Below are 17820 nucleotides of genomic sequence, written 5' to 3'. Positions count from 1 at the left end.
GCAGCTTGTATTCTTACTTATTTATGTTTACAAGAATGTTTTATTGTCGTTGTCGGACATTTAGATCTATTGTAACCCAGGCAGACTGATATTCAGAACAATTCATCTTTGTTTTTAAAAAAAAAACCCTCTTATTTAGTTATGAAGTGTTTGTCATCAGAGGTTGGATTAAAGCCTGTGGGTGGTTGTTTGCTTTCAGAATGTTTCTCATTGTGACCACTTAGGATCTGGAGAGAGTTGACTAAAACCATCATTCCTTTGGAAGAATTTTCATCTACAAATTTGCTTTTTTTTTCTAGGAGACTACTGCTAAATTAAAATCCTTTTCAGAATATTTAACATCTTATATGCGCTTTCTGCAGAAGATTCTTCCATATCAGCTCAAAAGGTAAAAGGCTGTATTACATTTTGTTTTGTAGCAGAAAATGGGGAATTAAAATGTTGAATATGCTTTAGATTGACATTTGTTGTGACTTGTAACTATTGTGGAAACATCTGCTGTATAGGAACTATAATGCCAACCACTGGTCTGCCACAAACAGGTCGACTGTCTAGAAAACTCTCCATTTGTACTAGTTAAAGAAAAGATGAATGGTCGATCCTCACATGCTATCGCCATTCCTGAGATCACCTCAATAGCATTCCCGAATCATACCTCAGTACGAATTATTCTAGCAATTGAGATAAATTTGTTATTGGAGTTCCTTTTGTTAACTTTGCTTCTTCTTGTGTTTACTACCTACATCCACTTCATTGTTAACATGCGTCTTCCCTCTTTAAATTGGTGGATTTCAAGAATCTGTACATTTATTGTGCTTCAAGCATTTGCGTCCCCTTTCATTGTGCACATTTTGCATAGATTGCCAACCAATTAATCAAAAACAATTTCTCCATCCATCTTCTGCAACTTTCTCTTTCTGGTATCAGGAAATGTGGTGCCTCCTTAATGGTGGGTCTGCTACATGAGAGTGATGCTTTTCACTCTGTCCACTATGACCAGATGATTATTTGTACCAGACATCACACTGACTTCTCCAACCTTTGGTAGGTGCTTCCTTGGCACTGTGGAAAGAACCTTTGTAGGCCTCCTTATCCAAGGCAGACTGTTTAGTCTGACTCCAAGTATGTGCCATGCAATCCAATCTTCACATGAACTGTGGTAGCGAGAAAGGCACTATCAAGAATTGCTTAACTTTGAGTGTCCGCTGTTGCTTCATTACTTGCCCTGTTTGCCTGGCGTTTTCTGCCTGCAAGCAAATTCTGATTCCACAACTGTAGCAAAGAAACATAGTATTTTGTTTTATTTTATTTAGGACCATATTTTTTTATTTATTTTGTCTAGCACACTTATTTACCATGGGTTAAGACCACCATATTGCTTTTTTCTAGCATAGTTATTTAGCCTGGGCTAGGCAAAATGCATCAGAGCATTGTAGTGAGTAAGAATTTTTACAAAGTAAGTAATAAAACATTGAAACCAAATACAAAAACTGATTTGCAGAACAACCAAGAAGCAATAGATCTTAAATAATAACCAAAAGAAAATAGTAAAAAAGGGAAAGCTTTTGTGTAAGAACTGGGAAGTGGTGTACAGTGTTTCCATGAGGAGTTCTAATACTGCTGCACCAGAAAAAAAGCAACACTACGGTTTACTGGAGCTAAACCTTCAGCTATGAGAAGACTGAGAGCCCTGCAACACCTTTAATTTTGCTACTGAATAACCACTCTCAACCGTGGACAAGGGTACATAACCTTCATCCTTGAGCAAGGCTTCAGGGGTCTATGATACACACCACCCTTCCGCATTTTTTAGAAGATGGATGATTGTAATAAAATAGCCTTGGACAAAGGGCATCATGAAATCTAGCAACATTCACACTACCAGATTGCTTTTTCAACCAATGTACAGTTACATTCACTGATAAACCTAAACATAAGGGGACATTAAGGCTGAGAGAGTAGCTAGAACACAGAAATTAGAAAGAAATGAAATTCAGAATTTGAGGTACTATCTGTGCCGAGCCGTTCTACCGCTCAAACTAACAGGCGTGCTTAAGCTCTTGGCACAGGCCCAGGCCTTGTGCCCAGTTTCATGTAAAACCACTAAACACCACCTTGTATAAGTTAATAAAATATACATATTTTTTCATAATTGTGATGTAGGGCAAGATCATGGTTTGAAATTCGAATTTTTCTTGATCCTAAATTGATTTTTACGACCTTCTTGGGACTCCCTTAACTCTGCATCCGTATATAATTTTCCATGCTCTTCCCCATTTTTCCCTGGCTGACACATTTATTTTTTCTTGGCAAGACAAAATCTTATTTTTGAATCGGTGAACAAGGCTTTTTCTTCAAAAAAAAAAGACATGTTCTCACACTTAGGACCTCCTTTCTCTCCATTCCCAATCCTTTAATGCTCATCAGTCGCATTAAAAATAAAATGTTATTTCTCAAAAGCATTTATACATTGATGATATATCTATTTACTTTTAACCTTGGTAACTCCCTTTGGTTTGTGGATGTTTACTAACCCTCAAAGGATCACGAGTTGGACCAGTCCTCATCCAAGTTATGTTAAAATCTATCAAGCAGTTTCTACTGTTTCATTGCCTGTGGTAATTGACTTCGGGTTTAGTACTTTTGCTTCCGCTGCTCCCCAACCCTTAGTCGTTCACATCAGGGTGGCCATAGTCCTCCAGCAGACCAAGTAGACCCACCCTCGGGATTAAGTCAATCGGCCATTCAAAGACCCAGAATAATGTCTGGCCAATCCCTCGCCAAAGCCGCTTTTATGGGGGCGTGACCAAACCATATGCAAAAATTGGCACCTGGGAGTGAAAAAAAGTGATATATAAGAATCTAACTGGATCAATCGCAGTTTTGCAGAGATGACAATTTCTCGTGGAGCGATCTGGGCTTCGGACCAGTAAGTATCGCCAAGGGAACCCACCCATTCTCCTTATTGTTGTTTGAGGTTTTGAGATACTTCTGGGGCATTAACCAGTAGTGTGCGATCGGTGTTGAATATTTCTAATTTTCCCAGATGCCCGGTGATGAGTTTAGCTTCAGGAGGGCTGTATTCAGGTAAGTCAGTGGTGTGACTGAGGTGATAGGACAGGGCATGGCAAAGCTCTACGTATTTATGGATTTGTCTTTGCGCTTAGCAGAATTGGTGTTGATTTCAATGTTTTATTACTTTGTGCATATTCTTACTCTGTATTGAAAGATGGTAATGTTACCTTTATCATATAGCATGATGATTATATTTTTATTGTTTTAAACATGTTGTTGTAAACCAGGGTATAACCTTATTCCTCTTTCTTCACTATCCTGAGATCAAACTTTTTAAATGCTATTTGTATCTTTTAGTTTGGAAGAGGAATGTGAGTTTTCACTCTGTACGTCAACATTACGTGCCAGAAACCTTGAACTTCACAGCGATATGAAGAAGATGACAGCAGTTTTTGAGAAGCTGCAGACCTACATCAGTCTCTTAGCATTACCAAGTAAGTGATATTTATAATGGTGATTGGTCATTATGCGTGAAAGACCTGCCTAATGTTATCAATCCCCATATACACCAGTCTCATAATCACTTAAAGTCAGCTGAAGAAATAGTTTTTCAAAGTTTGGAAAAAACTTCTTCAGATGATATTCAGACTAAATTTCCATCATTTGTCCCACATGCTGTGTATTTTACAGATACCCAGGCAAATAAAACAAAATGCAAAAATTGCATTCTACCACCATGAGATATATTTTCTTTAGCCTTATCTGATCATTTTGTTCACTATTAGTCTTTTATGCCCTTGCTACAAACTACCAATTCGGAAATGGGTGAGAAAATGATGACTTAGCAAGGGGTCATTTGTGTATATTGTTAAATATCTCTCTAATTAAAATTCTTATTAATTCGTCAAATAATTAAATTGCATTTGAAAACTAATTCTTGACAAGATTTACATCTGTGACTTTTTCTATAAAGGGCTATTTATGAAAGTAAAGTATAGCTACATTTCCCAGACGTCTCCAGTCAGAAAATACACAATTTTCATATGTCACTTCATATTGAAAATTAAAATAAATGTAAACGGGTTAACTAATCATTTTTAATTTGTACACAATATCAGCATTCAGAACTCCTACTTCACCAGCACATTGACTTCCCTATGTATGTCTTTGCTATTGCCTTAATTTCTTTACTGGTCATTTCTCTTACTCCTTACTCTCACTCCTACTACAAGGTTATTGGATGCTTTCGTCACCCTTTCTGTAGTCTATATTTTTGTATGTCACCTAAATTGTCTTTTTTTCTAATCTCGTTCTAGAATAGCTTGTGGGTAATTCTCTTAGGGCCTGATGTAGAAAAGGGTTTTCCCCGTTCTGTGTTTATGGAGAAATGCATTGATACATAAGGGCCATTGTCTCTGTAAATGAGGTCATGTTTCAGTCATGGTTGTATCACTTTGTTGGGAAAAATTCTAACTGGTATAGTAGCAGATTAGAGAATCCTTTTCATGTAAGGTATTAACTTTAAATTTCCAATGTAAATGCAATTCATAAAATGTTGGATTACAATCTCATCAATGCTTTTTATCTCGGAATTGCATTTTATCAGTTTTATAAGGATTGTATACTATCTTCTGTTTCTATTTTCCACAGCTCCACTATTGCCCTCCTATTTTCTTCCTTTTCTCATGGGTAAATCCTGAAACCTCCCTATTTATTTACCCCACTTCTTTTACACCTCTTCTTTGAATCTCCCTTTTCCATCTTTCTTCTTGTCTTTAGTGTTTGTCTTCTTTTGCTCTTTGAGGTTACTACAGATCCTTATGCCTCTTAGCCTACCTTGTTTTCGTGGGTCTTTCTTTCCCCCAATTCCTTATCCCTGCAGCACCAATCACCTGAAATGTTTTTATACCCTCTTTCACCCCCTTTTTCTTAATTTATTTTCTTTTGATATTATCCAGATTCCCTGATCCTTTTGATGCTTAAGGCTACAGTAGAAGTGAAAGAAGAGCAAAAGGATTGCTGTAACCTTAAATTCTTTATTCATTGGTGTTCATTACTTCACATTTGTGTTAATATATTATTATTTAATAATTGCTGGAAGTGTGCATGTGTATTTTAAAATTGAATATTAGCACAAAATCTTTTTGCCAGTTGTCATATTATGTTCTGCTATTTGTTTTTTTCTCTACAGTTCTGTGCTCATTTTTTAGTGTAAATATTTATATTTTTGAGACTTTAACCATCAAATTGGTGGTTTTAACTAAAAGCTCTTTTAGCATTCCATCCATGGGCTACGACTGATCTTTTGTCTTTCTGGAGACCTGGCCTCCAGAATAGGTCACAATGCTGTGAATGAGGCTTCCATTCAAGTGAGCATTATGCATGTGAAAGCAGCTGATGCAGAGTGACCACATGGCTCTGTTGAAACAGAAAAGCAGCTTTTTAGTAGCAAGATGTGGTAAAGGAACCTGCTGTTTTGTTGGGATCAGTGGCTTGGACAGATAAAGAGTTTACTCAGGGGATTGAATATGGCCTCACATACTCACTTATGTGTTCTGTTAATGACTTTCTACATGCCAGAGTAGCTCTGTACTGTGTAAACAGATAGCATAATAGGGTTTTTCTATCTGTATATTGTTCCAGATATCTGAAAACTGTATCTATTCACTATTATCATTTTTGCGTTTACTACTGAGATGTTGTTTCTTTGTTAAGGTACAAAATCTGAGGGACTGCTTCGGAGTAACTATAGTTCCATATACACACAGATTTCTGCAGCTCTCCATGGGCTTCATGACATAACAAAAGGTGGGTGCCAAACATTGATGCTAAAAAGACATAGGCAATCTTTGTTTCACATACAGTAAGTGAGCCACCACTGAAATGTCATATGCAAACCAATTACTCTGCTCTAATATAGTTTACAGTCAAAAGTGTCTGATTCTCTGTAGTACTATTCGTCATGTAGGTTCTCACCATCTGGAATCTTCTTCTGATGCCAATATAGAACTTTGTCAACGGGTTTGACTGTGCCAATGTGTGTATGCTTATTTTGTACTTGTGTAGATCTTTTTCATCTTACACAAAATAGTGGCCTTCTCTTCACACTTCGAGAGACTTCTAAAAGTTCACTTAGATTGGCCTCCTCACAGAAATGTGCAGGAATGTAGGCCTCAAGCTGAGCAGGGCTGTCAGACCGCATTGGACTCCCACAAATCAGCGGCTGATATTATGCTCTCCTTCAGCACTTATGCCAGGCTTTCCTAGACTTGGAGGCTAAAGAAACTCTTTGACCCCATAGTGTCTTAGTTGCTCTTTTTGAATGGAAAAAGATTAGTCAAAAGTAAGGGATCCAATGTGTAAATGTCCACCAAAGAGAGGTTGTTATAGAGAAAACAGTGTGCACTCTAATGTGTTTTTTTCTTTTGGAGAAAGAATGTGATCATGGATCTGTTCTCAAGACTAGAGCCTGTGCAGGAAACCTAGTGGGGCAGCTGTCATGTGTCATTGAATGCAGTTAAATTTTACAAAATAGTGATTTAAAATCCAACTTGACCATTGCGTTGAATTTTAAATCACTATTAAAATAAGTACTTGAAGAAATTTTCTAGAAGCTCCCAAACTGAAATTAAGCACTAGCAGTTGTTTGAAGGGTTTTCACTGTAGGGACATGTAAAACATTAAATATGCATGTCCTTCTTCTAAAATATATGCACCCTGCACATCTAGGGACTATCTTAAGGGGTGACTTATAGGAATTAAAAAAGAAGGTTTAGGCCTGGCAAAAGCTTGAAAAGGCAGTTTAACTGCACCCCCTGACTGCAGTCACAGCTAATCTAATGGGTTGCACAGAGTGCTGCAGCCCACTAGTAGCATTTAATTTACAGGCCCAGGGTACAAGTGGTACCATATACTTGGGGCCTGTAAGTAAATTAAATGTATCAATTAGGGGTATGCAAGTTCTAACATGTTTAGATAGAGATGAGAGCATAAGCACCTATTCCTATGGCCAGCAAAAGAAGGCACAAATCTGGGGAATACCAAGCAAAAGATAGTAATTTCCAAAAGGCAATTCATGTAGGTACTTCTTTTCATGGTTTATATTCCCCAGTACTTTTTTGAGTTTTAAATATGTTCTTCTTATATTAGTTTTTCTGCCTTAAAGGTGTTCCAGTATTTTTGTTGCTTTTGTTGCTGACTCCTGTTTGAAGGCATACATAAAGCAATTGCACCTCCTCTTAGCCTTTTTCTTCGAAGATTACTTATCACACGATGTATCAGACTGTGTGGTCTTCTAATTTGTTGTTTAATATTGTAATGTTTTTGTTCATATTACAGTATTTGGCCTGTTGTTGGTTAGCAATGTAATCTAATGTCAAATTAAGGCCATGTGCAGCAGCACTTTGTAACTTGTGGGCTTTTGCCTCAATTAGTCACTGACTTGTTGAAAGTAGGACACATTAAATCATTAAAAATAGACATTTACTGAAGAAAGACAACATGGCATTATGGATAGCTTTGGTTATAATATCTAATACACATGCATTGATCACTGGGTAAGAACACCTAACTGCTCAATATCATTGCATGACCACACATACCCAGATAAAGGAATCCTACTGTGTAAATAGACATCTCAATGTTAATGGTAATGTCATATGTCATGTCATCAGTACGATCAGTTATGTAATTTGTAATGTGATCAGTGACATAATGAGTGAAGTCATTTTCATTACATTTTGATGTACAAGTTATGATCTGTATGGCTGATGTACAAGTTATGGATTGTGGCGCTAACAACAGCTGGCAAATTTCAGAGTTTTTTTTTGCTTGTGATAACCAAATCTGCATTTTAACTGTGATGTTTTGAGTGAATTTGTGTTTCTCAAAAACATATGTTAAGAGTTAAGGTGTTATGTTATAACCAAAGGTAACCATAACTTTACTTTAACTGCGATTTAATCAGTGAATATCGATTTGTATGTATGAAAAAAGCAAAGGTTAAAGGGACATAATAGTTAGGAGAAATGGCAGTTAAAACATTCCTTTTTAAACTAGCAAAACCACTGAAATTCACCAGTTGTAGGAATCTAAAGTAATTGTAAATCATGCCCTTAAGTAACTATAACTCGCGCCCCTGCAATGCAGAGTGTTGTCATCAATTATATAATTTCAGATGTTGCAGTGATATTATCAATGATGTCATAGAATGTCATGAGTGATGTGCATAAGGTAAATAGCAGTGCGTGGCGAGAATGTGAGTTATACTTACTTTAGGGCACGAGTTACAGTTACTTGAGATAACTATAACTGGTGAATTTTAGTGGTTTTGTTAGTTTACAACGGTATGTTATAAATTACATTTTCACCTAACTATAACGTCCCCTTTGGCCATAAGCGGCTTTGGGTTGGGCTCAGGGCCCTCCAGCACACTGGCACAGCTGACTATATGATATAACAATATAAAGGGTGTCACTTTAAGTAAGGCAGGCCTACTGACTTTGTCAAAGGGTCAGAACACCAAAATATAAAAAGTTGGCCTATTGGCTTTAACAAGGGGTCAAGACTTTAAAATATATGAAGCAGACCTCTTGTCCTTGTGAAATACTCACAAAAACCATAATCAAATGTATATTTTATAAATTCACACATAGTAATGATTAATAAAGGTGATTGTCATACATTATTTTCAATAAAGCTTTTTTTTAAAAAAAGACAGTATGTCTTTGAGTCTTTTTTAACATTTTTCAGACCACAAAATGCAACTATAGAGCCAACCGCAAATGGTCCCTACAGTCCACCTGAAAGCATTCAGCTCCAGCTCGGAGTACGTTAAAAAATATGCTCTCCGGATGTCATGAGTGCAGTAACACTGGGGACTTACTATGTGCTTGTTTTAATGTTTCTGGGAGGCTGCTGCACTCCCTGCAGCCCTCCACAACATTGAACAAAATGCTTAGCACCACCGGGATCACAAATATATTTTTTGAAAAGCCCCTGCAAGGAATTATGGGGTGCTCCTCAGCTGGAGCAATACATGTGAAATGAGCTGCTACGCTGCTCATTTTGCATTCACTTTTTTTTTATTTGGGAAGAGGACCCCGTCCCCTGGAGCTGATCCCATATTTTAATGAAGAGGGAGCATGAGCCCCCACTCCTGAGCCACCTAAGGGCCTTGGGGACCGCGCCCCATGGGCCTATAAAGGTGCACAAGTTATAATACCTTTAAGGTGGTGCGTACAGTATAAATAAAAGGTATAACTATAAGTTTGGTATGTTTGCAACTTGTTTTTCTTTGAAGAACCTTGAGTCACAACTGCTTCGCCTCAGATTAATTTCCTGCTGAATGGGTAAGTAGTATATGTGGAACAGGTTGTCTCAAAGGCTGGGTGCTTGTTATATGAGATGAATAATATGTGAAAAGTATATCAAACATGCAATAAATGCTAGCTTTTGTAGTGGGGGAGGGCACATGAATCTACAGTGCTACATGATATTGTCACAGAGCTCCATTGGTAGCATGTGTGGCTGTAGCTACACATGCTCTAGATAGATTGTAAAGCAGTACCCTAAAAGGCAGTGGCTAGATAGTAGATAATGCAGGTGTTTGAAACCATATCCTTTGAAACGCTTGGCCAACTAAACCTTTCTGACATGCAAGTACATCTACACAATAATGCATAGTAAATGTGTGTGTGGTGCTGACCAAATAGTGGCCTTACATATATATCCATGATAGGGATATTACCTAGATACGTTAGTGTGGCCCCCCCTTTTTCCATGTAGAGTGCACTCTTCGGGGCGGTGGTTTAGTGCTCTTAGCTTAAGCATTACGCGTTTAGATACATTTAACTATCCATCATGCAATACCAGCTTTTGAAATAGGAAACCTCTTATGGGGATTGGTAAAGGTGACAAAACGTTGGTTAAGCTTTCAGAATGCTTTAGTTCTGACAATATAACACATAAGTGCTCTTTTAACTTTGAGTGTGTGAAGCACCCTTTCAGCTACCGAGTCAGGATTTGAGTGGTACAGCCTTTGCTATACTGATAAATATAAATGGTCCACATCAGCCTGCTCAGCTCCACCCCAACTTCTTTTCCTACCCCAGTTACCGGGTTATGATCCAGTTAATCTCTTTGAACAGTGAGGTTGGCAGCTGACACAGTGCCCATGTGTATAAACAATTACGTTGAATTATCATTTTGGTTACCGGTATATGTCCCATATGGGACAGAGGCAACTTAATCCAAAAGTCTAATGACTTTTGTAAATTGAGTACAATTTAATCGATGTTCAGTTACTTGTAGTCCCAAATATCTGAAAGCTATAACCTCAAATCGGAGCAAAAGTACCGGGTCCACATCTGTTGTCACAGCCTCAAGGGCCTCCACTGGTGACAACAGCAGCAGGGTATCCCAGTTGATTCAGAGTCCGTAAATTTCAACTAATTGCCCCATGTCGATGTAACAATGTATTAGTTGTGATCCCTTAGATAAACGAGCATGTCATTAGCATGCTTAAAATCAACGTGCTTCACATTTCCATCAGTATCACCAGTCCCAACTTGTTTGTCGGAACAATAATAGCTAATGATTCAATTGCCAGGGTAACTCCTGGGATGACAAGGAGCTCGTGTCTAGTATCCCTGCACAATTTACATCGTTCTGATAGTGTAGGATTAGTGCATACTTTGCCTGCGGAGAAGTATAGAGCAATCAAATGCAGCAAATACATTTCAGCTCAAAATTCATAATTATCAGATCTTGTATTAGACACGTTCATCCAAGCATATCAAATGCTTTCAAGGCACCCAATAATGCCACCTTGTAATGTTCCTTTGCGTCTGATATCTATCCCTTACTATGGGTTATACTTCTAAAATTCTGCATTATATTCATGTGTTGTGTAAATCATGTTTAATCATCAACAATTGAATCCAAAATCACTATTTGCTGTTTTAGGACTAGTATTTTACCAAATAACTTAATATGAACATCAAGAATGGTCTATACATTATTTTTTTAACATCTGAAGGATCTTTATTGAATATAGCAGTCATAACTATCCTCAGCTCTTGCATTGATTCTGGTTGACAGCCTACCTCACCCACTTCATTATATAATGTCAGTAGTTCATTTGCCAGTATGTGTTCATATGTAGTATAAAACTCAGGAATGTCATTGCCTGCAGGGGCTTTCCCTTTGTTTAAGTTTTGTCTGGTCTAAATTACATATGCTATAAATAAGTTACTCTTTAGCAAACTCTACGCTCCTGGCAGAGGTGTTGGAAGGCGTACTCATCAGGACAACTTTTAACTGGTATCTCCCTTTAAAGTGTACAGTCCTGCCAAATACTCTCGAAACATATAATTTATCCTGACTTTGGTGTCTTCTAGTGTCCTATCATCATTCTAATAGAGTTCTAATGCTTGTGGAGCTTTCCTTGTCGACAACCTAGTCAACAGCCTCTCAGACTTGGCTCTCTCCCTATGCTGAAACAGTTTATATGTCATATAGCAATGAGGAAAGGCAAGCCGACTTCAGGCACTCGCCTTTAGATTACATTGTCAATAAAATATTTCCAAGAGCACAGTCAGACGCTAGGTGCACAGCCATTGGGGATGAAGGCAGCTGCTCCTATACCTCCTAAAGCTGTGAATAATCCCAGCCTAATTTTTAAGTCAAAGATTGCACCCACACTTCATTAACAGTACTCAGCCCTATATAATCCAAATCTGGTTGTTTATTGTATCCATATATCAAAACAAACGCAAGTAGCCAACGTGTTTCGTCAAAGTGAATATGTGACCGTTGACTTCGAAGGGCTGGAGATTCAATATAAGAAAAACATATCGAAATATAAACTAAAAATACCCTTACACCACAGGCGTGGGTTGTACCTATGCAAAGAATTCCCCCCAGGTGCGAAAAGAAAAGCTTCCGGTACAGTGAGCTCCCTAAATTTAGTGTCCTTAGGTATTCATTGACATTTCTGTATGCAGAAAGTGGAAAAAATACATTTATTTTTATGCACATGGTAGAATTGGCAAAAGTTGATTTTTGTTTTTTTTTAATAGCTCACCATGTAAACTAGTAAAACAATAAAAAAGGAAATCGTCCTTTGAGATATTCAATTGTAAGAAACATCCATTACATCTACTTTCCTTAGAAATCCTAATATATCATTAAAAGTGAAAACCCAAATCCGGTCTTTGTCATCTTCCAGGAATGGTCAGCAAAAATTGTTTAATGTGTATCTAGCATCTGAAACAAGTGTGTAGTAAATGTAGCAGTGTGCTACAAGGTCAATTATGTAATCTTCTAGTTTACCTGACAGAACAAGAGCAGTAGATTGTCCTCAAGAAAATCAATATTACGTGTCTTATGACACAGAACCCCATTACTTGTGCATCTACTAAAAGAAAGCAGCATCTTGATTATACCTTAATCTGGTTTTATGCAGTCATATTTCGTTCATATACCTATTAGAATAACCTATTAGAATGCATGATAACCAATTTGCAAATGTAGGAAACCGTTTGCTCTCACAGGCAGTAGCCTATTTGCAACATATAAGCCGAATAGCACAGTAAACCTCTAGATGTATTTCTACCCCGTAACAAAGAACAAACTAGTTACAGCATCATTAGAATGGTAGTCCCTTGTGTGTCAGTACATGACATAAGCCGTATCATCATTCCTGTGTGCGGTTCAATACCTTGTGTATGGAAACTATTGTTAGAGGTTGATGGGAGTTGATGGAGACACACAGATGTAATGTTACTATGGGTTCCTCATCTCACTTTACCCATTGATGGCATACACTAACTTGAATTATAATATCCAATTCCAGATGCCCAGCGATACCTTCTTCAGTATGGCATAACCTCTGATTACATTTTTTAGGTGCGTCATTCTAAACCTCTAGTTTTTCCTCGTTGCATTCCCCTGACTTGCAAAGTGGTAGGTCAGGGGAATATGGCACCCATGTTCTTATTCTTCCCATACTTTGGTGCCAACAACATCTCGCTACATTAATCAACATGGGGTACTTTTCATACTGCTTGCGTGATGTGAATATGCATGCCCAGTTGTTTGTTCTGTCCGATATATCTTGTGCAAATGTGCCGCTGGGTGGCATACTTTAATTTGCGTGCTCAGGCCTTCTTCCTTCATGTGCAGGTTGAGTTTAGGTTTCTTTTCTTTGTGAGTATTTCTTTAGGTGTCTTTGGCATGAGCAAGTTGTAACGTGTAGATAGCTTAACGTGTTTAAAGTATAACATTTGGTTCAGGTTAGTATTTAGGACTAACTCTCTCCAAGACATCATCAATGAGTTATGCAGATTTGTAGAATGCTCTATTATCAGGAAGGGTATCCTGACATTGAGAAAGTGTTAGTCTAGACAGCTAGGGCCTAGTGGGACTACTCAAAAAGGCAGGTCTTCAGCTTCTTGCAGAATTCCAGAAGTGAGGAGGAGGCTCTTATGTGTAGTGACAAGTCATTCCATGGTTTAAGAAAACTGTAGATGAAGGCTCGACCGACAGATCTGGTTTTCCTTATATATCCAGACAGGCAGAGGTGTCTGGAAGGTTAATGAAAGCATATGCAATTGTTGAGGCATGCTGGGCCAGTGTTATGTAGTTCCTTAAAAGTGTGGGTGAGGCGTTTGAATTGTGCTTGTTTGCAAATGGGGAGCCAGTGGAGCTCCTTCACATGTGGTGTGATTTGAGTGCGGTGTGGGAGGTTGAGAGTGATTCTGGCTGCTGAGTTATGAATGGTCTGCAGTTTTCTGGTGAGTTTTTTTGTTGATCCTGGTGTTCCCATAGTCCAGACTGCTTGTGACCAGGGCGTGCATGATAGTTTTGCGGGTGCTGATTGGGATCCATTTGAAAACCTTGCTCAGCATCTTCAGGGTATGGATGCATGAGGCAATGACTGCATTGACTTGAGCAGTCATGTCGAGTTTGCTCTCGATGATGATCCCGAGGTACTTGGTGTGGGTGATGGGGCGAGTGTCGGTCCTAGCTCTGTTATCCACCAGGTGGACTCCCACGTTGATGTGCTCTTACCGAAGATCACATTTTTGGTCTTGTCATTGTTCAGCTTGAGACGGTTAGTCTTCATCCAGTGGGCGATTTCAGTCTTTGAACTTGATCTGGGTAGTGGGTATCTTGTCTGTGAGGGACAGAATGAATTGCATGCCATTGGCTTGGGAGAGGACGTTGATATCGTTTGAGCAGATGATGATGGCTAGAGGAATCATGTATGCACTGAAGAGAGATGGGCTCAGGGAGAATCCTTGCAGAACTCCACAGATGAAGTTGCCATCATCCAAGGTGTGCGGGCCAGACTGACTGATTGGGTGCTTCCAGTCGGGACATTGCAGATCCTTTGGAGTGCATGTCCTGTGTCAAATGCTGCAGAGGTCACCATATGCCAGAAGCTCTCCTTTCTTGCAATGGCTGTCAGCATTTTTCAGTGATCTCAAGCCTGTTTCCCACCAACACTAAACTATTCTCGACTCACTAGCTGTGCATATTCCAGTCCTCTAGTATTTAGATTCAGAACAGCATTATTTAATTTGAAACTAAATTAGATTTAGGAGTGGTTCAGATGCCCCTTAATGATATTCTCTCAAACCCACAATGTTCCACACCGTGGGCACCATCTTCAAATTAGATGCTCTTCCATTTGGATCATTTTTCTTTCTGCAGTTGCTAAGAAATCAGGTTCAGATAACCCATGGCGGACAACGAGGAGCCAAAGTTGCTTGATCCTGAGCCTCTATTCCCTTTTCTTGCAAGCTTGTCTCAACTCTTTTTGGATAATGTTGTTACATTGTGACATTATTCTTGTTTTACATGTTCTTCTTGTTGCTTGGCCAGCGAGATATGTAAAGGAAACCTTACCAAAACTTAATGAAGTTGCCTCTGTGCTTCATTACTATTTCAGTACTTTCCTCTTATTTAACCTTGCCTTGAGAGAGAGAATAAACACTGTGGATAACTATGGAAGAGAGTACTTCCCATTCTGGTTTAGTTGTTCGTCAGCCAACCAGTTCCTGGCGCCTCTTCAGACAATGATCTGCCGAAGCAAATGGACATGCTTGGTTCTGTTGTCCCTGGTTGGGTTCTGTGTCAGATAGCTTAATACTTTTGACATATACATACAGATTGTGGCAACGCACAAACAATGCAGCACAGAACCTTTCAAAGAGGTGTACCTTTGCAAGCCTGCTGTCAGGAAGGCCTCTTAGCATTTTGGTAGATGCAGTTCTTGTACCTTTCATTTAGTTTTTATTTCTTCATTTAACAGTGAAATTCTAATCAGTTTTCAATGAGTTATTATTCTTCAATTAAAACATTTTCTACCATTTAGTTTTCACTGAGGTGCTGCTCACTTTGAATACTCTAGAAATATAGGGGTTTGCCCTGCTAATAATCCCACCACATCTGGGCAAGAGAAATGTAAAAAAACATAATGATGTATGGGAACAAATTGAAAAAGATTTGTTTAGAAGATAAAACATTTAGTAATGCCTACTTCTGGGTAACATAATTCCAACCTGTATATATTGACACAATTCTAGACTCACGAGCCAACTCAAAAGAAGGGTATCAAAAGTTGTTTTTCTTGAAAACAAATTTTCAGAACATTCAATATCACATCACATATATTATATTTGTTCCAAACCCATTATTCTTTCCTACCCACTCATTTATACATATTGGTTGCTAAAGAAATCATTACTTCATAAGCAATCCACATTACAGGTAGTCCAATACACACTAGAGGGAAATGGCCCTCGACCAAGTCCAAAGTGTGTATCAAGCTCTAGTATATACGATAATGATCAGTCCTCCATTCTGTAATGTCGATGGGTTTTGGACCAGTGATTTGGGCCTCATCAGGTCACAGGTAGAGGAAAAAGCGCCTACAAAATATACAGTACAATACACTTTATGAACATCATCTCCAAATGTCACCATCTTTAAACAATCGTACGAGTCAACATTATGTGAATGTTTTCTCTCTCAATTCTCTTTGCATACTGCAGAAAATTTCAAACGATAAAGTACCCTGTTCAATGTAGGGGGAAACACCCCTGTGAAGATCACAGACCAAACCTTACTAATTAACCTTGTGAGGAAAAATCTATTATTTTAAGTTGTTTTATGACTTAATGGGGAATCTCTGTTGTTTGTTATCAGCAAACTATCATTTAAATTGCCTGTCTTGGTTAATGCTGTGCTACAAACCAAACCCAGAGCCACCTTGGTAATAATAAAATATAAAATGTGTATCACAATTTTGCCGATTTAAAGGCTTTTAAAAATAAATCTAGAGAGTTTACACTTGGTTTATGATTGGTTGATCTAGCATTTATGACCTTTTATTCCTCCATAATATCTTGAGTGTCCTGCTGTTTTTAACTTTATTTTCTGTTATTGTGTGTTTTGCCATTGATTGTCATATCTTTTTATTCAGCTTCTAACATGGAAAATATTATTTAACCTGCAATTTAGTAGAATATCAATATCAATGATCGGCCCTAAGTAGACTGAGTAATGCATTAAAACGTGTCGCCCCACTCCTTCAGCTTTTATTTAAAATAAATTGCACTGATACATGCCGCATTCTCTGGTGTTTTTATTTTAATGAAAGTTATCCTTGCCTTTTGAAGCAGGAATTAATATGTTGTTTTTATTTGGTGGTGTTTTTATTTGCATCTAGAGTTGTCCAAGCACTATAATCAGAAAGCAGCCTTAGAACAAGAGCTCCCAACAGCAACGGAGAAGCTTAGAACAACCAATGACTGCATCTTGTCATCAGTCGTCTCTTTATCAAACGCAGTGGGCAAGGTAACTAAACCTCTTCCCCTTATCCTTATTGCATATCCCAGTTTCTCCACTCCCTTCACAGAGTTTTATTTAGAAATTAATGTTCATATGTAGCTAGGTACACCTTACTCTTAACTATTTACAGCTACCGGTAGTTTCTTACTTAGTTTCCCATAAGAGATACACCACTATGACTAGCACATCTACCTTGCTCGCCCCATCTCATCGGGCACTTTCTGGCAGTCATCAGCGGAACATTCTCGGCACAGAAATCTCTCAGCATACGTTCTGCCACTGATCATGCAAACACCGGCAAAAAGTATACTACCATACAACACACATCCCATCACACAGCTGTAGGAGAGTAGGATCTGCTTCTTATAGTTACCCCCACTATTTGCTGATGTTTCGCTGTTTTCGACTTGGTCTGCTATTCAGGACCCCAGACTATCTGCTTTCTCCTCTAAATTAATTGCATGTACTTTAAGTACACTCCAGATTGAGTTATGGGGTACCCTTATAAGTCCCTAGTATATGGTATACTATGTACCCAGGGCATAAGTAGCCCAGAGGCCTCCCAGGGGCTGCAGCATGTATTATGCCACCCCTGAGAGACCATTCAAAATGACACCCCAGGTCTGCTACAGCAGCCTGTGTAAGGTGGTGCATGCACCCCTTAATTAGATATAGGTTCACTATATCTATCCTATATCACTGCACATATAAACCTATCAGTCACCCCTATGGCAGGCCTTCTCAATCCTGAAGGCAGGGTGCTGGGTTTTATATGAGAGGGTGCACCGGCATGAGCAGAGCCCCTCTGCAGCCTTCGGAACGTATATTTCGGCGTTGTTTGTGATGCAGCCAACCATATATACTTATGTGCATTATAACCTTGCGGTAAATGCTAACTTTAAAACGGCTGCATGGAAACATGTTGTGTTTGGTGTCAAACACCTT

At 38.5% G+C, this 17820-nt stretch overlaps 1 protein-coding gene across 1 annotated transcript in view; it reads left to right on the top strand.

The window, feature by feature from the left end:
- The window catches only part of PPP1R21 (protein phosphatase 1 regulatory subunit 21), a 395061-nt gene that overhangs the window by 177334 nt on the left and 199907 nt on the right, over positions 1 to 17820 (top strand). Inside the window, exons 11-14 of the mRNA XM_085612732.1 lie at positions 300 to 388; positions 3373 to 3509; positions 5731 to 5823; positions 16754 to 16881. Coding sequence (XP_085468858.1) covers positions 300 to 388; positions 3373 to 3509; positions 5731 to 5823; positions 16754 to 16881 — 447 coding nt within the window. The remainder of the gene's footprint in view (positions 1 to 299; positions 389 to 3372; positions 3510 to 5730; positions 5824 to 16753; positions 16882 to 17820) is intronic.

Source organism: Triturus cristatus, chromosome 6, assembly GCF_964204655.1.
Source record: "Triturus cristatus chromosome 6, aTriCri1.1, whole genome shotgun sequence".
NCBI lineage: Eukaryota > Metazoa > Chordata > Amphibia > Caudata > Salamandridae > Triturus > Triturus cristatus.
This window is presented reverse-complemented; position numbering and strand designations above follow the sequence as displayed.